General features: G+C 34.9%; 1 protein-coding gene across 3 annotated transcripts in view; it reads left to right on the forward strand.

Moving 5' to 3' along the window:
- SMCHD1 (structural maintenance of chromosomes flexible hinge domain containing 1) overlaps positions 1-24,498 on the forward strand; it is a 128,870-nt gene that overhangs the window by 71,352 nt on the left and 33,020 nt on the right. For all 3 annotated transcript variants that reach the window (XM_049698258.1, XM_004275923.3, XM_049698259.1), the window contains 11 exons: positions 1,143-1,231; positions 1,868-1,986; positions 5,025-5,192; positions 8,335-8,460; positions 10,608-10,687; positions 10,922-11,079; positions 13,193-13,308; positions 14,360-14,424; positions 19,560-19,647; positions 20,269-20,400; positions 21,299-21,448. In XM_049698258.1, coding sequence (XP_049554215.1) covers positions 1,143-1,231; positions 1,868-1,986; positions 5,025-5,192; positions 8,335-8,460; positions 10,608-10,687; positions 10,922-11,079; positions 13,193-13,308; positions 14,360-14,424; positions 19,560-19,647; positions 20,269-20,400; positions 21,299-21,448 — 1,291 coding nt within the window. The remainder of the gene's footprint in view (positions 1-1,142; positions 1,232-1,867; positions 1,987-5,024; positions 5,193-8,334; positions 8,461-10,607; positions 10,688-10,921; positions 11,080-13,192; positions 13,309-14,359; positions 14,425-19,559; positions 19,648-20,268; positions 20,401-21,298; positions 21,449-24,498) is intronic.

A 24,498-nucleotide genomic window follows, 5' to 3' on the forward strand; every position in this document is an offset into this window, starting at 1 on the left:
ACCTTCCCGGACTGGGGCACGAACCCGTGTCCCCTGTATCGGCAGGCAGACTCTCAACCACTGCGCCACCAGGGAAGCCCCAAAGTTGTTTTTTAATATAGAAATTTTCACAATTTTTTGGAAATAGGTTGTCTTTGGAATAAAGCTTCACTGAAGATAGTGATTAATTCTTAATATCGTTACAAGCTTCTGCTTAATTGACCCTCTAGTATCTGTCAGAACTAGAACTTTTGATAAAGGAAAGCCCTTCTAGGACAAGCAACAGTGAAAACTCATGGAGAATGACAGACATGAAAAGTCCAAAAGATACAGTGTGATCAGTCAGTGTGTTGTTCAGAAGGAAGAATGCTTTCATTAGTTAGTGATGATTTTCAAAGCTGAGTCCACCTGATAGAAAAGGGGGAGATTTAAGTAGCTATATTGAAAACCTGTCCTTCATCCTGGCCTGTCAGTTCCTCGGCTGCCTCTTTTTTAATAACCTTTTTCACTTTTTTTTTTTTTTTTTTTTTGCGGTACGTGGGCCCCTTTCTGCTGGGGCCTCTCCCGTTGTGGAGCACAGGCTCCGGACGCACAGGCTCAGCGGCCATGGCTCACGGGCCCAGCTGCTCCACGGCATGTGGGATCTTCCCGGACCGGGGCACAAACCCGTGTCCCCTGCATCGGCAGGCGGAGTCTCAACCACTGCACCACCAGGGAAGCCAAACCTTTTTCACTTTAATTCCTCTACACATTTCCATACTATTCCAACACTTAGAATAGCTCCACGTTTGAGATAAAATCGTAAGATGTACAACTCTTCAGCCAGAGACAGATCTCTTCATGAGTCATTCTTACAGACCCATCTGTTTTCTTTCTCAGTGCTCTCATGGCATAAATTCCTTTTAATCCAGCATAGCTAACTGTGATCTAACACATGTGTATTTTTTTTTTTTTTCAGTATTCTCTACTCTCTTTGCAAGCTATCTTTTCTCTCTTTCCTTTTGGGTTAATAGTTACGTTATATAAATGGAGGTATTTAGAGGGGTGTTACTTTAAGTTTTAGAAAATGAGTGTTGTATTTGTTACTCTTTAGCATATTTAAACTAATTTTTTTCTACAATTAATGGTGCAAGTAAGGCCTTTAACTTGTTAATCAATTGCAGACCACTTCCTGATGAACCTAAACATCTAAAATGTGAATTAAAAGGAGGAAAAACTGTACAGATGGGCCAAGAGCTTCAAGGAGAAATAGGTTAGTATGGCCTGCTTTCTTTCTTTAAAACACTTCTATAATATGTCCTTACGTTCATGTTTTGGCATACATAATCTGAAAGGAAAACTTGGGATTTATATACGGTTTATGGTTTAAATTCCATTGTTGGAAACATTGAAGCATTTTCCCTGTCTTTGCCTATGCTGACCTAACTGTGAAATCAGTTTGGCAAAAATAGTTTGTTGAAAAGAATGTTGACTTTTGTTAGAAATGATAATAGTTAATATTAAGAGTGAAAAGTAAATATATTAGTGGGTTCATATGTATCCTGTATTTTTCTTATATCTAGAATATTACATAATACTAAATTATTTCCTTCAAATGTTCATGGTAAAAAACTTGATTAACATCAGCATCATGTTAAATATGTCAATATGATTAACATCAGCATCATGTTAAATATGTAAATAATATAAGTGTACTTATGTATATTCTTATTATTTTTATAGTGATTATAAAAGAAGTGATTATAATTACTTTTTACCAAAAAAATACACAAGAACAAAGTTAGAATGAGTTTCTAAGTATAATTTTAATTAAGTGTATAAGTGTTTATTATGGATATTTGTATATTTTATTGATACTTTAAAATTAAACTTCCTCCCCTTTTTATAGTTATAATAGTTACAGATCAGTATGGAAATCAGATTCAAGCATTTTCATCAAGTTCTCTATCTTCCTTGGGAATTGCTGGGATTGGACTTGATAGCTCACATTTGAAAACTACTTTTCAGGTATGGCTGTTTTCCATAACAGTTGGCTTATTCCATTCAGTTTATATATAACAAAATGTTTGGGAAAAACAAAAATAAGAGAGACTTGATTTCAGTGTTTACAGTGAAAAATTATAAAAGGCATTAAAATAAGTTTTATAATGAAAAATTTTGAACATATGCAAAAATAGAATAAATAGTATAATTAATTCCCATGATCCCATCAGTCAGCTTCAACATTCATCACTTCCCCCTTATCCATCACTTTGAAGCAAATTCCATACATCATATCATTTCATCCTTAAATATTTTGATATGTATATGAAGATAGTTTTTCATGTAGCTATTTGAGTAAAATTTCTTGGTGCTCAGTCCCTGCATTAAATAGAATGCCTGGGAGAAAACTAGTGGTGAAAGTTTGCAGCTGTGCAGTTAATTGAGATTAGCTTGAAAAATAAGAACCCTGGTGGAATTATTTCAGTTTAAAACAAGCAAGGAAACACAATGTATTCTTCTTGGAGAGATTAAAGGCAGTTTTTGAGAAAAGATGTTGGAGTCGAGCCTTCAAGGAACCTACCAGGCTCGAGTAGGTCAAAAAGAAGGAATTCTAAGGCCCAAGTAAAGTTGAATCCATTTAGGGCATTTAATGGTTTTCAAAACTCTTCTTCCTTTTGGAGCCTCCATTATACCTTTTACCCGACAGAATGATCATAATAGCCTCCTTGTTGGCCCTCCCACCTAGAATTTCTGTTTCCACTAATCTGCTGGGCTATTATTTTCTAGTTTTCAGAACACCACTTTCACTATATCTTAGCACTGCTGAGGAACTTTTAATGGTGTTTTGTTTACTGTAAAAGATAAGGTTTCATCTTTGACTTTCAGGTTCTTCTCTTGTCTAGCTTCACCCTCTGTGTAGATGAAGTCAGATAATAACTGCTGTTATACATGAACTATCTCTGCTTCCTGTCGCCTTATGCACAGGCTCTGATCCTCTTTCACTAATTATTCCTAAATTGTAACCTATCTTCCTACATCTTGTTTTCCCTGTCAATTAGATTCCCATCAGCATATAGACAGGCTATAATAAAAAAACGCTCACAGCTTCCTTGTACGGCCCTCCTTCTCTCCTCCTTTTTACAGTACAGCTCCTTGGAAGAGTTGTGTCTACTCTGTTTTCACATTCTTCACCATCATTCCCAGGCAAGCCACTGTCACTGTTTTTCTGCCCTGTGCTGCCTGACCGAATCTAGTGTCAGTTTTCAGTTCCCATCTTATGCCACCTATCAGCATTTTATACTATAGACTCCATCTCCTTAGGGTGACCTAAAGTACTCCATAGTATTCCACTGCAGCACACCTATCTCCTCCCATGGCTCATTCTCCAGTCAAATTGACTTTCTTTGTTTCTGCTGTCATTTTATAACTGATGTATACTATCTTGGCTCACTTTCAAAACAATAGGAGTCTACCCCTAGTTTCTACAGAAAAAAGGGAGCCTCTGTTTTCTTTTTTTTTAAACCAAAGTTGTTTTTAAAAAGCACTATTTTTAAAAAGCACTATTTTTGCATACCGCAAAAAAATAAAAAAAAATTTTTAAAAACTGGTTTTAATATGCCATTATTTCTTTTTTTTTTTGGTACGTGGGCCTCTCACTGCTGTGGCCTCTCCCGTTGCGGAGCACAGGCTCCAGACACGGAGGCTTAGCAGCCATGGCTCACGGGCCCAGCCGCTCCGCGGCATGTGGGATCCTCCCGGACCGGGGCACGAACCTGTGTCCCCTGCATCGGCAGGCGGACTCTCAACCAATGCGCTACCAGGGAAGCCCTGCCATTGTTTCTTAAAATCATTTCCACATCTTCATAAAATGTACTGCTCTTCTGAAGTACATTCCCTTGATAATATCAACATTAGACCTTAGAGAGTGCCTTTCAGAATTTTGTGTTTAATTCTATTTATACTCATCTACAATTTGTTAATGTGCATGCAAATTTTATTTTTAAGATATGAGGTAAAACCAGAATAACTTTCAAGATTACTTAAGACATCACCTCTTCAAAAGGGCATTTGGTGTTTCACTATTAAATGTGGGATTCTATAGACTTCACGTATTTTGAACTTTTCAATGTGTTGTACTAATGAATGCTTAATTTGTTTTCCAAATAATGAAAAAACTCCCCTGCACTCAGTGGGCTTTGGGGGGAGATTAATTTTTATTGTTTTGCAGTGTCTTTTTACAGAAAATGTTCTACAAACAGTTGTTTCAGATCATAAAACATGACATTTTAACTCTGATTTTTAAAATCTTCTGGAATATATTTGTACTTAATGGAAATTTAAGATGATGAAATCATTAAGGGTCACTATTAAAATGTGAATACTACAGTGCTCATGCCAGTATGGAATCAGTTTATCTACTTCAGTCACTTGGCAAAGATTATAGGCTAGTGTCATTGATTCCCATTAACAGATGTTAGGCATTCTAAGTACCAGCGATGGGGTTGTGACAAGTCAAAGCCCCTGCCTTCTCGGAGATTACCTTGTAATGGGAGAGCATATAACAGGTAGGAAATGAGTGACAGGAAGAAAATTAAAGTGGACTGTGGGAATAGGGCACCATCATATAGGGTAGTCACAGAAAACCCCTCTGGTTAAGGTATTCTGTGCGCAAAAACCTGAAGAAAAGCCATGTAGGTAAAAAAAATGTTGCAGTCACGGTGAAGGAGCGAGTGCAAAGGGTGTTGGGCAAGCACGTGCATGGCTATTTGGGGAACAAAAAGGAGACAATGCAAGTGTAAATAAGAGGGAAATTAGGAAAATATCAGGAAAAAGGACATAGCTTGAACCTTTTAGATTTCTCCCTCACAAAAAAGAATTTCAGTTTCTCCTCTCAAGGAGATGAAATTCAAGGAACTCCAGTATTGGCATATGTGTAAGTTACTTGCTGTTGTTATACCAGAAGCACATCTGTATGCACATAGGTGGTGATGACATTTTCTTTCATTTTTCTGAAAACTAAACATTATCTCCCTGTTTCTTTTCAATGTGCTTTTCCTCATTAGGAAAATACACAAAGTATAAGTGTGAGAGGCATCAAATTTATTCCAGGTCCCCCTGGAAATAAGGATCTTTGTTTTACGTGGCGTGAGTTTTCTGACTTTATTCGAGTGCAGCTAATTTCTGGGCCACCAGCTAAACTTCTCCTTGTAGACTGGCCAGAGTTAAAGGAGGTAAGTACCTTCCTGCCTTGATTGACAGAATTTAATATCACATGACTTACTGCTTCAAAATGTCAGTAGATCAGAATAGTTACATTTTGTTGTTGAAGTAATAACAGTAGCAATAGTAACAATAACAAAAGGACAAAGTAATATGAATTTTAATACTTCATTATTTAATTCATCACTGTGCCCTCATTTGTTTAAAAAAGTGTAATACTTCAAATTCTAAGTATTTTATTGTAATAGAAATTTTAAAATATGCATAAAAGTAAAGTATAATGAACGCTCAGTTTCAACAGTTACTGATTTTTGCCCAATTTTATTTCATTGTTCTCTCTCACTGACTTACTAAAAAAATGTTTTTGCTGGAATTTTTAAAAGCATACCAGGTATCAAGTCATTCATTATATCCATAAAAACTTCAGTTTGCCTTCCTATGCAAATAGTTAAATCTTTTTTTTTAACATCTTTATTGGAGTATAATTGCTTTACCATGGTGTGTTAGTTTCTGCTTTATAACAAAGTGAATCAGCTATATGTATATATACATCCCCGTATCTCTTCCCTCTTCCGTCTCCCTCCCACCCTCCCTATCCCACCCCTTAGGTGGTCACAAAGCACTGAGCTGATCTCCCTGTGCTATGTGGCTGCTTCCCACTAGCTATCTGTTTTACATTTGGTAATATGTGTAAGTCCATGCCACTCTCTCACTTCATCCCAGCTTACTCTTCCCCATCCTCAGGTCCACTCTCTACGTCTGCTTCTTTATTCCTGTCCTGCCCCTAGCTTCTTCAGAACCTTTTTTTTTTTTTTTTAGACTGCATATGTATGTATTAGCATACGGTATTTGTTTTTCTCTTTCTGACTTACTTCATTCTGTATGACAGACTCTAGGTCCATCCACCTCACTACAACTAACTCAGTTTCGTTTCCTTTTATGGCTGAGTAATATTCCATTGTATATATGTGCCACATCTTCTTTATCCATTCATCTGTCGATGGACACTTAGGTTGCTTCCATGTCCTGGCTATTGTAAATAGAGCTGGAATGAACATTGTGGGACATGACTCTTTTTGAATTAAATACTAATCACTAATACTTCAATACTAATTTTGCAAATGTCTATCAAATCTGTTACCTTTCAGTTTTCAATCAATTTTTAGAATTCTCATTTTAAAATGTTCACATTCTGGTGTTCAGTTATGGTGTGGCAGGGCCTTATCTGTTGGTATGAAAGCTTATTTTTTTCTAATGGGAAATGATCTCACATGACCGTGGTAGTAAATGAAATTATCCTGTAAAGGAACTGATCATGTAAGAAAAGCTTACATATCTGCGCCCTAGTTTGAGATTGCCCTTTTTTGATTTGTGAGTTTAAAAAAACAGATAAACTAGTGTATGAATGTGCTTTAAAAACAATTTTTTTTGTAATGTGTTGACTGAAGGATTTCACTGAAAAGTGAGTGTACTTATTTTTTATCTGGAAGCACATATATTGCATAAATCAATACATTCTTTGTGCCTAATGATGTCAGTAAAGGATTTGTTGACTGACTGTATCATGGAATAATTGTGTACATTTGAGGTGGAAAAAATCTTTACATGTTCATGTTTTTATATGATTTTGTAGGAGGGGAATATAAAAAATAATGACAGCTTGCTAACTCAAAAACTTATTACAAGGTTTATTTGCAGATACCATTGAAATCCAACAGTTTTAAAAATAAAACCTAAAACAAATTTCTCATTCTGTTAAGAGATACATTATATGTAGGTAAGCTTGAAAACGTAGTCATTTGAATATGTGGTTTTCTTAGAATTTCCTAATTTAATTTTTGACCTACCGTGCCCCTACAGGATCTTTAATAGAAAAGGGGAACTGATTTAACACCTAAGCATGATAAATAGAAAAAATATATTAAATATACACATATATTCTCTCATTTAATCTTCAGCAACATTATGATATATTATCATTCTTTATAAATAGGAAACAAATTCTGAAATATTACATTACACGACAATATTAAAAAGTGGCAAAGGACAGATTTGTATTCATGAACATTTGATTTTGGATATTTGCTTTCCCCACTACTACCCAGAAAAATGTTCAACTAAAAGCTTTTGCTACAAGTCATTTACTGAAAGATATTCTTTAAAAGTAGTTACTATTTGATGGACAGACAATTACATAATTAGGAATAAAGACCCTGTAGTGTTTACATTTGGAAACATCAGCACTTTTTATATATTCAAGCTTTTTATAAACTTTTTCAGATAAAATACAGTCTATCCATGAAAATCTTTTGGTAGTCAAGCATTTAAACTAAACCAGCTTCAGGGGTATCTTTAAAAAAAAAAGTTCTAGCCCTAACACATTATTAATTTTTCTCCCACTTTTAGCAACCTCCTAACGTAATTTGGTAAACAACTTCCTCAAGTAAGGTGAGGGGTGGAGGAAGCGGAGGGAACATTATTAGTAGGAGAGAGATGATAAGTCAGCTTTCATTTTTTGCTAGTTATATCTTTCCTATCTTTTTTTTTTTTAACTTTTAAAATCTGACACAGAGGATTGGACTTTCACAGGTTTCTTGCTTGACAATGTGTTTTCCTTTGATATATCCAGTATTAATAGGTTGGCACACAAATTCGCAGAGCTACACAGGCCTTACATGAAGTAATGGAAAAGCAAGAAACATCTTAAGCCAACAAGACAGTGTAGATTATCAGTGACTAGTCCTGTTTAACCAAGAGCTGGAAAGCTGTGCATTATTGCTTCGTGTAGACTGGCAGAGTGCTGACAATTGATGGAGGAGTTAAACTGTAGATGACAGTGCTAAAGATGAGAACCTAAGATAAGCTTCTGTTTCCAAGGAAGTCCTTCTAATATGTAATTTTTAGAATTCTTGACTGGCTCTAGAAGCCAGTAATGTCAAATGATATTTTCCCGTTTATCAAATTTTCAATCATTTCTATAAGAAGAGGATCATTTGTGACAACATAATTGACTTTCAGAAGTTTATTTTAATCGATGAAGGGAGCTATTTGTGAATAAAACAGATACATTAAGTGATTGTTTCACTTAAATAGTAATCATATTGTTTGGCATGTATGTTTTAGTGCTTCTTAAAATTATTATATCTGTTTTAGTCCATTCCAGTGATTAACGGAAGAGAATTACAGAATCCTCTCATTGTTCAACTTTGTGATCAGTGGGATAATCCAGCACTTGTGCCACAGGTTAAAATAAGCCTTATAAAAGCTAACAATTTAAAGGTAAGTTTTAAACATTCTTAAACATTTTCACTTACTTAAAATTCTGGCTTTCATCCTCAGGATTACGTCTTTAGGTGTCACATTTCTTTTTTTAAAAAAAAAATAGTCTTATATAATCTTCATTATTGCTTAGTTTAAGTTAACCTAAAATTTTTAATAGTTTGAGGAAGTATAGTTTATATCTTGCAAACAGTGTAACAAGGAGCAACATTCTGCAGTTATGTCTGAGTGTTTATTACACAATATTAATAATATTTGGATTTCAGATTAAGAATAGATAATGCTGACAAAGGTGAATGATGGCAGATACAATGACCTGCAGTATGGGTTATGAAACAGGTATTATTGGGGAAACTTACAAGCCCTAAGGGTGAAGGAAAAGAGTCATGCGAGTAGCTGTACTCCACCTACCTTTTGGAGAGCTACCAGGGCCTGGGCATAGCTGTTAGACCTATACTGGCTTGTGTTCTAGGGAATTCGGCAAGCATGAACATGGCCTCGTAATGTTTGGGCACAGACATAGTGCTTGGATACCGGGAGTCCAAGATTAGGTACCAAGTGTTTACATTAGTATTGGGGTAACTAGGATGTAGGGGGGACTTTGGATGCCTGGCACAAAGTTTATGCCCTCCTGCAAGGGGTAAGGGAAGAAGCTGCCAGTCCCTTGCAAAGTTATATTTTCACAAGTCTCTCCTGTTGGTTGAAGGGAATTCATTTGTCCCAGCCAGGTTGTTGCCAGGCAACACAGAAGCGAGTTCTTGGAGTTATATTTAGCCAGGCTTGAATATCCCTCCATGAATTTTATAATTTTAGTGGATGCAAAAAGTTGGTATTACATAAATACACAGTTCACTTGAAATTAATCTATTAGTTCATTAAGAATCCCAGTGGGGATTTTGTAGGACTCAACAAGTTTATCTTAAAAGCTATACAGGAGAGAATTCCCTGGCAGTCCAGTGGTTGGGACTACATGCTTCCACTGCAGGGGGCACAGGTTCAATCCCTTGTTGGTGAACTAAAATCTTGCATGCCATGTGCGTGGCCAAAAGACAATAAACGAAAATAAATAAATAAATAAAAGCTATACAGGAGATTAAAGTGCCAAGAATGACTTGTGATCCGCATGAACTTATTTTCAAAGTAAAGTGAAAAGGGTCAGAGGTCTTAGCCTGTCAAAAAAGACTACAGTATTGCTGCTATATAGCCTGAAATAGAAGACTTACTTCTCTGGCTTAGCGACAAAGATTTAGGACCCAGATGGAGGAAAGACTTTGAGATAGGTTGAGAGAAGATGGATTGGAGGGTAAATGAGACAGGTACAAATATAGGGTTTTATTCTAGCAGTTCAATTACTCTTTCTCACTTTTGTCTCACCAACTATTGCTTTTGTTTTTTTTTTTGTCTGCATGTACCATAATCACCTAATCTTCAGGTTCCGTTAAACAGAAATTTGGTATTAGAATTTAGGAGAGAGTCTGATTTTCCTGCTTCTACAGTCTTAACATTTACTTTTGTTCTTAATGTTTGCTTCCAAGAGAGTTAAATAGTGATTATTTCCTACTGGTAATAAGAGTATGATCTTAGTTTTTTGGAGAAGCATCTGCAAAAGACTGAAAGACTCTTCTAACCAATGATTAGGAAATGTGGCCACTGATTCTTAATCACTTAAAAGTAAAAGCTTGGTTATCAATGCAAAAGTAGTATTGCAACAAAGATTTAAGAAGCACATCTGAGTAAATATTAAGAGAAAGATGAAGTAACTAACGATGGACATGGTATTATGCCTTGACTTGAAATTATGTACGTGTATTTATGTTTATTTTTCCTGCGCCGACTCTCACAGCCCCCCAGTTTTGGAATATACCTTCAGTGTTTGTGTGACCAAACTTCACTTGATATATCAGCGTTATTGAAACTGAACATTGAATTCTGCAACTTAATAATTGAAATACACAAAATTCTAGTTTAATTGAGTGTGAGTGATTATTATCCTTTGGATTATGTGATTACGTATTATATCATTTCAACTAGTTCAAATTAGACAATTTTAGATTTTAGACTGTGCAAATGTAGCTTTTTAAATAGTAATAGAGGAAAAGAATTTGATTCCTAGAATTTTCTAATTAACCGTTTTGTTTTGTTTTTAGCTCACTCCTTCAAACCAACAGCATAAAACCGATGAAAGGGGCAGGGCTAATTTGGGAGTGTTCAGTGTTTATGCCCCTAGGTAAGAACTGAAAGTTTGATAGTTATTGGTATTATAGAGATTGATTTTTGTTATTACTTGATTAAGTTAAGAGTAGTAACTAGCCTTCTATTTAGTGATAGTCAGGAGTTGGGATGGAACAGGAGTAGAGAGGTTTCCTAAATGAGTTAAACTTTGTATAAATTGTCTCAGAATTTTTAGTTATAACTAATGAAGTTTGAACCCCCTTCCCCCCTTCCCCTTTTTTCTTTTTAGAGGAGAACATATTATGCAGGTTAAAGCCATTTATAACAAGAATACTATAGAAGGACCTATAATTAAGTTAATGATTCTTCCAGACCCTGAAAAACCCATTCGTCTCAATGTTAAATATGACAAAGATGCTTCCTTTTTAGCAGGGGGTATTTTCACTGGTGAGTAATTCACAGTTTTAAAATAAATTTGTAGTATTAATTTGCCTCTTACATTAATGGAATAAATTATTTATCCTGGGTGTTCAGCATGATAAAAAAGCAAGCATGTTGTGGCTTTTCAAATAAGAAAGTACATTTGACTTAGCTATGTCTTCCCTCTCCCCTATATCCTACATTCCTTTAGTGGTCAAGAATGAACTAAAAGTTCATATATAAACTGATAGCTTAAGATAACCAGTTTGTGTTTGTTCATTTGCTGAATTGTGAGATTTTGCAAAAGAAGTATGAACTGCTAAATGGCAAAACTGTGGGGGTATGTTCTACTAAATATGTTGCACTGTTAAACCAGACAGAACCAGGACTGTTCAACTTAATTTGGATGGAAATGCATCACATCATAATTTATGATTAAAGATATTTCAGAACAACAAACATTTACTGAACACCTGCTATGTCCATCCACTATGCTAGACTCCTAATTCCAGTAATGAACAAGACAGTTTTCAATGAGTTCAGTCTAATGTAGGAGACAGTCAAGTAAGCAAATGATTTCAGTGTAATATGGCAGGAGCCAAGTCAATAGGAAATTGTATTTGCTTTGTATAGGTAATTTTCTTGAAGACTTTGGTTTTCTTGAGAGGATGAATTCCTGTTCATAGTTACATGCAGTGAAAGAAGCAGACCAGAAATATTTAGATTGAAATATTAACAATAATTTTAAATAATTATAGCCTTTGAAATCTGTTAGGGGAGATAAGACCTATTTCCTGTGATTAAAAACTGTAATAGGTGACAAGAGAATATTACAGGTGATAAATATAAGGGACTATTACAAGTAATAATAGTTTAGCTACTGTATGCTATTGAAAATCATAAAAGAAAGTAAACATTGTATTCTCAGACTACATAAAGCATATAGATTTGTAACCGTTTGGCCTGTTCTAGATTGCTGAGTATCTGTAGTCTAACCTTTTTTTTAAAAAAATTTTTATTGAAGTATAGTTGAATTACAATGTTGTGATAATTACTGCTGTACAGCAGAGTGACTCAGTTATACATATAAATAACATTCTTTTTCATGTTCTTTTCCATGATGCTTTATCACAGGATGTATTTTTTTAATGTCTTTATTGGAGTATAATTGCTTTACAATGTTGTGTTAGTTTCTGCTATATAACAAAGTGAATCAGCTATACGTATACATATATCCCCATATCCCCTCCCTCTTGTGCCTCCCTCCCACTCTCCCTATCCCACCCCTCTAGGTGGTCACAAAGCACAGAGCTGACCTCCCTGTGCTATGCAGCTGCTTCCCACTAGCTATCTGTTTTACACTTGGTAGTGTATATATGTCAGTGCTACTCTCTCACTTCATCCCAGCTTACCCTTCCCCCTCCCCGTGTCCTCAGGTTCATTCTCTGTGTCTGCGTCTTTATGCCTGTCCTGCCCCTAGCTTCTTCAGAACCATTTTTTTTCTTTTTTTTAGATTTCATACATATGTGTTAGCATATAGTATTTGTTTTTCTGACTTACTTCACTCTGTATGACAGACTCTAGGTCCATCCACCTCACTACAAATAACTCAATTCCGTTTCTTTTTATGGCTGAGTAATATTCCATTGTATATATGTGCCACATCTTCTTTATCCGTTCATCTGTTGATGGACACTTGGGTTGCTTGCATGTCCTGGCTATTGTAAATACTGCTGCAGTGAACATTGTGGTACCTGTCTCTTTTTGAATTATGGTTTTCTCAGGGTATATGCCCAGTAGTATCACAGGATATTGAATATAGTTCCTTGTGCTACAAATAACACAGTCTAACCTTTTTGGTCTTGCTTGGCAGACTGTGAAAATAAGACAAAGGATTACTAATAGCAAAGATGTATTTATTAGATTTCTGTGGGAGATTTAGCACTGGAGAGTTACCTGTTATGATTAAGTTCTGTAGACAAATTGTTGGGGAAGACTAATTAAAGAATAGTTTTATTTCTTCATTAGAATTTTATTATTAACACTTAAACAAGATGTATGCTTTAAGACATACAGTTATTTAGCCAAATCCACTAATTGAACTAGAAAGAAAATAATTTTTTAATGTTCATCATTACAGATTTTATGATTACTGTTATTTCTGAAGATGACAGTATCATTAAAAATATTAATCCAGCACGTATTTCCATGAAAATGTGGAAACTGTCAAACAGTGGGAACCGACCACCAGCAAATGTGAGTCATAGAAAGCATTTTAGAAATTAAAAGTAGCTCTTACATTTAACATAAAATTAAATGTAATTTAATATAAAAATGCAGTGTGTATATCCTGGAGAACTAGAAAGTAACCCATTCCATCACTTAGGATTTTTAAAATATGCATCAGAGTATGTTTCAGAATTAAGTCTAAAGAACAGTAGCACAGGCAAAAAACTAAATATCACTGAGAGATAGTACAGAAAGTGAGAGAAGGAGATGTGATTGATAGACTACAGAGTAAATTAAAGAAGGGGGTAGAGTGGAGAGAACAGTTTGAGAGTCCAAAGCCATACAGTCCAATAGAAATATAATACCAGCCACACGTGATACTCATATTCTGAATTCTGCTAGTAGCCACATTAAAAAATAAAAAGAAGTAAGTAAAATTAAGTTTAATATAGTTTTAAACTAATATACAAAAAGTTACCATTTCACCATGAACTCAATATTTTAAAATTTAATTATGATATTTTACATTCTTGTATCTTTCCAAATCTTTGAAATTTGGTTTGTATTTTATGCTTACAACACCTCAGTTTGGACCAGTCACATTTCAAGTGCTCAGTAGTCACATGTAGTTATTGGCTACCATACCAGACAGTGCCAATCTAAAATAAATCTCAAATTGGAAACTAAACCAAGCCATATCAGGGGTCCTGATTTAATGACATCTTTGAGGATTTATGGTTCAGTTTAGTCATCTGTTTAGGAAACTAGCTTCCTTAATTTATACCATCAGTCCCATCAAGCTGCTATTACCTTAAAATTATGTCACCACCTTTAAGATCTGTTTTGTGCCCTTTAATGATTAATGGTATATCTTTCCATTGTGACTAATCTCACTTTTGTGTCATACATGCATGGTAAAGATATATACATGTAGGGGTGTGTTTGTGTGTATTTATCAATCCGGATGTGATCTGGGTTCACACTTGGTGAAAGGAAAAAGAAATTTTTATCGTAAATACACTGTGTTTAATGTTTGTGATTTCTCCCTCTCCCCCTTCTTCCCTACTTTTCCTTCTAGGCAGAAATATTTAGTTGTAATAAAATAAAGGATAATGACAAGGAAGATGGCTGCTTCTACTTCAGGTATTTCTCAAAATGTTTCATATTTTAATGCATATTTTGTTATGAAGTTAATCAGCCTTGGCAACATTTGCCTGCTCAGCTAGGGAGAAATAATTTATGATTGAATAGAAAATGTTATTTTCTTAATTTTTGGTCAGGAAGTTTTTTGAGAAAATATTTTGTTTGCAAACTTTGTGAAATGGTTTGGGGAAAGATTGTTGTGATAGATATATTTGTTTTCAAAACTATCAAAAACATCAGAAGAATTCTGTTGTCAGAGCACTTTATATTTTATTATATAGGACATTTCTGTAATTCTAAACTTAAGATCTTATGAAGTAAAAAAGCTGAACTAGGTTTTTATTGTTTAACTATGTGACTTTGAGTGTTGCTTCTTTAGTCTGGACCTGTACTTTGAAATCTGAAAATGGTTTTGGAGAGATGGTGTCTAAGGTTTCTTTTATTTATTAAAAATGTTTCTTTCCTTTTAGACTAATAATTGCTTTGTTTTATTTCTTTAAGTGTATAGTTTATTAAGCCATATAGAAAGCAAAAGGTACAAGTATAGATATAAATCATTGTTACAATAATACCAGCATTTACAATTACCTGTGTATTTACCTTTGTTGAGGTATTTATTTTTCCATGTGGCTTCAAGTTACTGTCTATTGTTCTTTCATTTTACCTTGTAGGACTCCCATGAACATTTCTTCCGGGCCAGGTGTAGTGGTAATGAACTCCCTTAGCTTTTGTTTATCTGAGAATGTCGCTGCACTGTGTGGCATGCAGGATCTTATTAGCTCCCTGACCAGGGATTGAACCCGTGCCCTCTGCAGTGGAGGTGCAGAGTCCTAACCACTGGACTGCAGGGAATTCCTATCTGAGAATATCTTAATTTCTCCCTCACTTTTGAGGAACAGTTGCTGGATGTAGGATTCTTGGTTGACAGTTTCTTTCTTTTAGCACTTTGAAAACATTGGCCCACTGCCTCTGGCTTCCAGACTTACTGATGAGAAATCCCATCATCTTATTGAGGATCCCTTGTATGTAATGATTTGCTCTTCTCTCGCTGCTCTTAATATTCTCTTTTTCTTTGTCCTTTGAAAGTTTGTAATAATGTGTCTTGGTGTGGGTCTCTGAGTTTATCTTACTTGGAATTCCTTGAGCATCTTGGATACTTATATTCATGTCTTTCATCAAACTAGGGAAGTTTCCAGCCATTCTTCAAACATGGTCTCTGCCCCCTTTTCCCTCTTTTCTCCTTGAACTCCCACAATGTGTATGTTGGTCCACTTGATAGCATCTCAGGTCCCTTAGGCTCTGTTCACTTTCCTTCAATCATTTTTCTTTCTGTTCCTCAGACTCTCATTTCCACTGTCTTATCTTCAAGTTTGCTAATTCTTCTACCTTCTCAAATCTGCCTTTGAATACCTGTAGTGAAATTTTCACTTCAGTTACTGTACTTTTCAGCTGCAGAATTTGTTTTTGGTTTCCTTTTAAGTTTTCTCTCTATTGATAAAGCCTGCGTGCAGCAACAAAGACGCAATGCGGCCAAAAAATAATAATAATGATAATTTTTAATTAAAAAGTTTAGCTATTAACGTATTTCAAAAATGCTTGCCTTTTTTAAAATTACTTAATTTATTTTTTGGGGGTCTTCGTTGCCGTGTGCAGGCTTTCTCTAGTTGTGGCTTGCAGGGGCTACTCTTCGTCACGGGGCGTGGGCTTTTCATCATGGTGGCTTCTCTTGAGTATGGGCTCTAGGCCTGTGGGCTTCAGTAGTTGTGGCACACGGGCTCAGTAGTTGTGGCTTATGGGCTCTAGAGCACAGGCTCAGTAGTTGTGGCACACAGGCTTAGTTGCTCCGTGGCACGTGGGATCTTCCCGGACCAAGGATCGAACCCGTGTCCCCTGCATTGGCAGGCGGATTCTTAACCACTACACCACCAGGGAAGTCCAATGCTTGCTTTTTTTTTTTTTTTAATAGATTATTTTATTTTGAAAATACAGCATAATTTACTTACCTATTCACATATTTTGGGCTAATTAGATTATTTCCATTTTCATTATTATAAATAACATTGAAATCAACATCTATAAACAACCCTTTTTAGTTCCTTAAGCTAGATCATTTCCTTAATTTCTCTTTCAGATTTTTCATCATTAGTGTGTAGGAATGCAAGAGATTTCTGTGCATTAATTTTGTATCCTGATACTTTACCAACTTCATTGATTAGCTCTAGTAGTTCTCTGGTAGCATCTTTAGGATTCTCTATGTATAGTATCATGTCATCTGCAAATAGTGACAGTTTTACTTCTTCTTTTCTGATATGGATTCCTTTTATTTCTTTTTCTTCTCTGATTGCTGTGGCTAAAACTTCCTAAACTATGTTGAATAATAGTGGTGAGAGTGGGCAACCTTGTCTTGTTCCTGATCTTATTGGAAATGGTTTCAGTTTTTCACCATTGAGAACGATCCAATGCTTGCTTTTTGAGTCTATATCTTACTGTTTTTTATTGATCCAACTATTCTTTGTTCCTTTCTTTTTTAAAAAAAAAATTTATTGTTTTTATTTTCATTTTCTTTTCTCATTAACTTGGTAGTTATGCAATTTTTTACAATTTTCTAAGTGATTCTGTTTATTTTTTAAATTAATTAATCTAGGGATTACAACATGCATAGTTGACATATCAGTGTCTAAATGGCAATTTACATTTTGTACCCTCTTTTTGGTCAGTGCATGAATCATAGAACACTTAAGTTCCATTTTCTCTCTCCCAACTTAACATGCCTTTGTTGTTGTGTATATTAAATCTTTCATGGCATTATTATTTTATATAGTCAGTGTTCATTTAGACTTTAATTCATTTATCCTTTCTGTTAATCTTCAACTCAGGGCTTCCATCTGGGATCATTTTTCATCTGAGGAAGTTCCTTTAATATTTTCGAGTGCACAGCTGCTGGTGACAAATTATCTAATTTTTACCTAAAAATATATTCCAGCTTCATGCTTGAAAACGATTTTTCTGGACATGATTTTCTAGGTTGGCCGTTTCTTTCTTGCAGTACTTCCAAGCCATCCTTCACTGTCCCATCATTTCTATTTAGAAGTTAACGATCAGTCTTAACTGTTTTTGAAAAGTTATCATTTACCCTCCTTTTTGGTTGCTTTGAATTTTGTTTTCAGCAGTTTTACTGTGATGTGCCTATGTTTGGATTTTTTGAAAGTTATCCTGTTTGGTTTTCATAGGCTTTGATTTTGTGGTCTTTGTTCCATTTTTTTAAATTGTCGGCCATTATTTCATCAAATACTGCTTCTGCCTCATTCTTTCCCTCTTCTCCTCCTTACATTCTTATTTACATGCACTTAGTCCTTACAGTATTCTCTCTCACCCTCTTTTCTCTATTTGCCATATTTTTGTCTTTCTTCATTCTAGATACTTTCTTCTCAGCTACCTTCAATTAACTAATCTCTCTCTGTTCAGTGGTATCTAATTGCTGTTAAATTCATCTTTGAATTATCAATTTCTGTTTGGTATTTTTAGTTTTTTTTTTAAAGGTCCAGTTCTCTGTTGGAATTTTCAGTCTTGTCTTTTATTACCTTGAGCAGTAATCAGAGTTTATTGAAATCTGTCTGGAGTTTGTTTTGGTCTGTTTTGATTGTCTCTTGTTTCTGTTGGCTTTCATTCTGATTCTCTTGCCTCTTCATGTATCTATTTATTTTATTTTACCATACTTTTTATTTATGCATATTTATAGAAATAATTTGAAGTCTAAGATGTTCTCTTTCTCTAGATGGAGTTTACATTTGCTTCTGTCTGTTGTCTGGGATAGACACTAGCAGTCTATTATCATTTTGGTCCATTTTCAGAGATTGAGATAATTCTAAGCTCAGTTGCTTTTCCCTTGGGAGCCTGTCTGCTTTAGGTCCACCTCTACTCCTAGGATATTCTCCCAGGAGTCAAGCAACCTTAAATATGAAACTGACTTCCCAGGGTCTCCGTGCTCTCTTGTATCCTGCTGAGTCATTTTTTTCACTTTTGCTTATTATCTCTTAAACATTTTCAAGCAGATGTCTTTTTTAATATGGTTACCTTCATCCAGAAGTGTTGGTCTGCCATTTGGGAGCAGAAGTCTTGTTTCATTCTTACTGGAACTCTATTAGGAATTATCCTCAGAGAAAAACACAACCTAGAGAAAGGTTACATAATTTTCTCCAAGGTTGTGTGTATGTTATAGTGCAGAATTTCAATTCAGATGTGTGTTCACAGCCTTTGTTTACTACATTATGCCAATATTTTGAGAATATGAATGACATGGCAGAGCCAACTTAGAGGTCATGAACCATATTGCACGTATCAGACAAGGTATACCGTAGACTGTCGTTTATATATTCATTGTGTTTGTGACCAAAATAGTCTAGTAAGTCTACCTCTTACTAGGTACTGAGTTCTTTATTGATAATTAAATCACAATAAATATATTCTATATATATATATAGTTATATATTTAGAATATATAAATGGAAAACAAAGCAACATAAAAAGATCAGCTGGGGGCTTCCCTGGTGGCATAGTGGTTGAGAGTCCGCCTGCCGGTGCAGGGGACACAGGTTTGTGCCCCGGTCCGGGAGGATCCCACGTGCCGCGGAGCAACTGGGCCCGTGAGCCATGGCTGCTGGGCCTGCGCGTCTGGAGCCTGTGCTCCGCGGCCAGAGAGGCCACAAGAGTGAGAGGCCCATGTACCACAAAAAAAAAAAAAAAAGATCAGCTGGATAATCTATAAATTCACAATATAAAACTGAGTAGGAAATTCACAATATAAAACTGAGTAGAAATGAAGCAAAATTCAGTTGATATATAATTCAGCATTTTTTGTGTTTACTTTGTCAACTTTGTATTCCTATTCTTTCATTTTTTGCCACACCCAGAGTTTGTGTTCTAGATGTTTTGTGATGGAATGTCCAGGTAAGAGGGATCTGGAATTAAGCCTGATATTGCAGGAAATATTTGGTGAATGAAGGTGAATGTAGTAATAGTAACTCTCCTCTTACTCATTTACTTTTTGTGGAAGGAAAAGAAATGTTAATGTTTTGAATTTCTTCCCCTTTTATTTAAAAGGTTTCAGTGATCTTGTCTCTTTCTTTTTAACTTAGGGATAAAGCAATTCCTAACAAAGTGGGGACATATTGTATCCAGTTTGGTTTTATGATGGATAAAGCAAATATCCTTAACAGTGAGCAGGTTTGTTTATTCTTTTTATGCATGGCAGTTAGCTTTAGTTAGCTTCACATTTTCTTGCTTGGTTGAGGAGTGTGTTGTTTTGTTTACAAGTGGGTTAATTATTGGTTGAAAGGTATAAATAATGCCATCTTCAGGAATTTTAGCATAGTACATACTTAAATTACATTGATTAAATTTGACCGGATGCAGAAGTTACTTTTCCATCCCTCTTTATATCGAGGACTCAGTTAGTAAACATTTTAATCTATATCATGGTAAGGTTGCTCCTATCAATTGTACATGAAAATGTTTCAGTTAATAACATTTCAGGTACTAGGATTCTAGATAATGAAGTTTAAGGTAGTTTAACATACATTATCTTCATTATTGTTACTGCACTAAATTTTTTTAAATTATATATATTTTTAAGTGTTTCTAAATTTGTTTTTAGATGGTAAACATTCAAAAATTAATCTGATATGCCTTTTATCCTCAATTTTTACAAGTTGATTAGTTTTAAGAATTTAATGGAAATACATTTTAGAAGGTAATATTTCATTTAGTATATGCTCTCTATTTCTTCTCTTCATCTTTAATACTAAGCCATTAATGTATTGTTAATCAGAATGCTTCTTTTGTTAGATTATAGTGGATGTTCTATCTAATCAACCTGTGAAGTTAGTTCCTGAAATTCAGCCAGCTACACCAGCTGTTTCAAATGTTCGTTCAGTTGCCAGTAGGACCTTGGTCAAAGATTTATATCTTCGTATCACGGTAATGTTTATTTACTTCCAAATTACAAAGGGTAACAAGAAAAATTATTCCTAGTTTTAGGGTGCAAGATAGTTATTATAGAATCATATCTGGATTATTCAGTTTAAGTTTATAGGAAAACTTTGTGCAGATGAATGAAATACTTATCAATATCTTTATACTTGAATACAAATAGAGAATGTTTAACATTATACATAAAATCCAGATATACTAAGTAGAAATTACTAAAAAATGCAGAAATCTGCCTACCTTTCCTAATATATCTTTAATCCACTATTTTATGTATGCATTATGAATGTGTGAAGTAAGTTGATTCTTCAGTGTCCGTTTCACTGAGGGGCAGGAAGTAGTTAAAGTATTTATTTTGAAGAGATCTGCTCTCATGGCTGATCATAATGAGCTCCTCAAAGCTTCCAGTTACCCAGAGGGTAAGCAGCAATAGTGCTGCTAAGAATATTAACAAAAACATGTAAGACACACTAGTGGCCCTTCATTTTTATGAAAAGTCTGGCTGATAGAGTACTTAACTCCTTCAGTGTATTTTCTTGTTTTAGACACATGAGTCGTTCTTAAACTGGTCTTCCCTAGATCACATATAGATGCTGAAGGTATAGTACATAGCTAATTTTTAAATGGGAGTCCTTTTAATAGAGTTGAGCCACTGTATTAGATGGAAGCTATTGTATTAGATGGTTCTTTTATGGTTTCTGGGATTATTTCCTGCCTGTGGAGCACTTACTCTGAGAACTGAATTTTGTGTTTGGAGTAAGAAGGATCAGAATGATTTAATATTTGGGGCTTTATAAATAGGTCATATTTCTGATTTGCCCATGCCCTTCTCTGGGTTTAATCTTTTTCTACTTCTTCTAATTAGTTACTTTTTGTTATTTGCTTTAAGGATGACTACAACAATCATACTGGAATTGATTTGGTTGGCACTGTAATGGCTACCATCAAAGGCTCTAATGAGGAAGATGACACCCCACTCTTTATTGGGAAAGTTAGAACACTTGAATTTCCCTTTGTGAAAGGTTCAGCTGAAATCACGGTAATATTTTTGTCTTCCGGTAGATAAGGTTTCCATATTTAATATTTTAAACCACAGTATTACAATACCTGTTCTTTTGTATGTATAGCTATGAAGATGTTCTAATTATAGCATTAAATTGGAAAGTCAGCTAAAATATTTTGAGATTTTTGCTCTAAGCTATTACACAGTGAACCCATGATCATTGTTACTATTAGAAAGACCCTCTTTTCCCCTGTGGATGACTGTTTTCTGTAACTGGAGTGATTTTAACTTCAGTGACAATTTGATATTCATGTTTCATTGAAAAGCTACCATTCTGTGGCTAGAAATAGAATCATACATAGCCCAGGTAAAATGTACATATATCTAGGAAAGTTTAGTAAAACCAGCTAACCTTTGTTATTCATTTTTTTTTCCAAAATGGAAATAGTTTTACTTCTATAAAAAATACACAGTGCAAGAACATCAAAAATAATCACTATATCATCACCCTTCAGAGATATTGATGATTAGCAGTTCAGTGTATAACCTTCCACACTTTTCTGTGTATACACTGACACTGCATGGATGTGTTCTGTGAGTATGATTTATATAGACATGGAGGAGGGTATAAAATTTCATTAATATAATAGAACTCTGCTTTCATGAAAATCTTTTTTTTTTTCGGTACATGGGCCTCTCACTGTTGTGGCCTCTCCTGTTGCGGAGTGCAGGCTCAGCGGCCGTGGCTCACGGGCCCAGCCGCTCCGTGGCATGTGGGATCCTCCCGGACCGGGGCACGAACCCGTGTCCCGTGCATCGGCAGGCGGACTCTCAACCACTGCGCCACCAGGGAAACCCGAAAATCTTTTCTCATTTAACACATCCTTGATACATTTCTTTACCAGCAAGTATAAACCTACATCATTGTATTGATGATCATAATTTATTTGATCAATCCTAAGTGAAAATTTAGTTTCTTTGCAAAGTTTTATCAACAGTGCTTCCATCAGCTTTCTTCTATGTATATCCTTTGCACAAATCTGTTTCCTTAAGAAATTGCTAGAAATAGAATTGGAGATAGGGAGTGTACATTTTTAGCCTTTTGGTAGTTATTGCCAATTGCCTTTCAGTTTATATTCCCACCAGAAATACGTGTACATTCTCATATTACCAATCCTGAATAGAATGGTTTTTAAAATTCAACCACTCTTCCTATTGTTAAGTATTTTCTTTGTTACTAGGAAGGTTTGAACATTTTTCATGGTTTTGACCTTTGTAGGATTGTCCCTTAACTTTTTTTTTTTTAACATTTTTATTGGAGTATAATTGCTTTATATCCCTTAACTCTTTTTCTTCTGGGAGATTCATCATTTTCTTCTTAATTTTATATTAAAGATGTTAATGCTCTTTTGTGTATAAGTAGCTTTTTCCTGAGTTTGTCTTTTAGATTTTAGCTTTGTTTATATTAGGGCAGGAGGAAGGGTTGTATTCACAGTGATAGCTCTTGTATTCTTAGGCCTTTAATTTTTTTATTGGTCTTGATTTTATTTTTATCTTTTTTTAAATTATTAACTAAATTTTTGGGTATCGTTTATTGAATAATTCTTCCTGTACCATTAAATATGAAATTTCACCTTTTCTGTATTTTTTTTGTTGGTGGTGGTGTTTATCTTTTTATCTAATCCAGGGCTAAAATCACATTGTTTTAGCAATATTAGGCTTACAGTTGGGGAGACTGCCAGCTTGTACCTGGTCTAAAGTTCAACTTGTTGGTTGGTCTGGCAGTCACCGAACATTACAGCATTTCCATTTTAATTAGTTCTCAACATTTTAAAAATTCTGGAGTTTTCACAAAGAGATTTGCATTCCTGATTTATTCGGAGAATTCTAAAGACTTGGCAGTATGGGGCCAAGATCTCTTAAAGCAGCAGGATTTTCCAGTCAGCTGCATCCATGATACTTCTTTTCATCTCTTGACATTGAGAGCAAGTGTCAGTTGCTACTTATATTTACACTTGTTCTCTTATTTTTATAGTGGATGGTAAAGTGAAATTTTCTTGTACCCTAACAAAAATTAGGTAATGAAAACCAGAGGTTGAAAAACAAAGAAGGGTGGGGAAGACATGTTGAGTATGCAGAGTCGGTTTGTATTGGAAGAACACACGTAGCCCACTACCTATATCCTGGTTACCTCTGTCCTATTTCCTTGGCCCCGCCACGGGCATTTGAAATTACTTACCCTGCTGTACACATTTCTGAGGCTTGCCCCACAGCTGCATATGGAATCTCAGCTTCATGTCATGCATATGAATTTCCACTAGAGGTTCCTAATATCACACTGAATAAGCAGAAATCTCTCAGGTCCTACTTGGCTCCTGACCCATATATTAATTAAGTAGGTCTGGGGCAGGGCTGAGAAATCTGGTTTCTGCAGGTGATTCTTATCATTAGGGATGTTTGGGAAACACTGGTATAAAACACAATCATTTGTAAATGTTCCCTGTTTGCTTAAAAAGAACTTGTACTGCTTTCTTTAAAGTTTTAATCTAAATTTATAATTATTCAAGTTTGTTAATTGTGTTATTCAAATTCTTTATATTATTTGCCTACTTGATCTGGGAATTTCTGAAAGAGGTGTCTGAGTTTTATTCTGCTATATATTTATCCTTTTCTCATATTCCAAATTGCCATTTGTGTATGGATGCAGTTTTGGACTCCTCAGTTCTCTTCAGTTCTGTTATTCCATGTATCTTGGTAAACTGTACATCACAGATTACAAACTATAAAACTTTGAGATAGGAAAGGCCTCCTTAAACAGGACATAAAGGAAAAGATTTTATATTTATATATATAGAGGATTAATAATATTAATATATTGGTATAACAATATATTAGTACAGTATATTGAACATATTTTTAAAACATGCTAAAGAACTTCCTGCAAATCAATGAGAAAAAAGACAATCTAGTAGAAAAATAAATGACCAAAGAACAGAAGCAGGTAGTTAATGGACAAGAAGGTATAAATGACTAATAAACAGGAAGCATGACCTCGGTACTAATCAGGGAAATGCTAGTTAAAACAA

Source organism: Orcinus orca, chromosome 15 (genome assembly GCF_937001465.1).
Source record: "Orcinus orca chromosome 15, mOrcOrc1.1, whole genome shotgun sequence".
Classification (NCBI taxonomy): Eukaryota; Metazoa; Chordata; class Mammalia; order Artiodactyla; family Delphinidae; genus Orcinus; species Orcinus orca.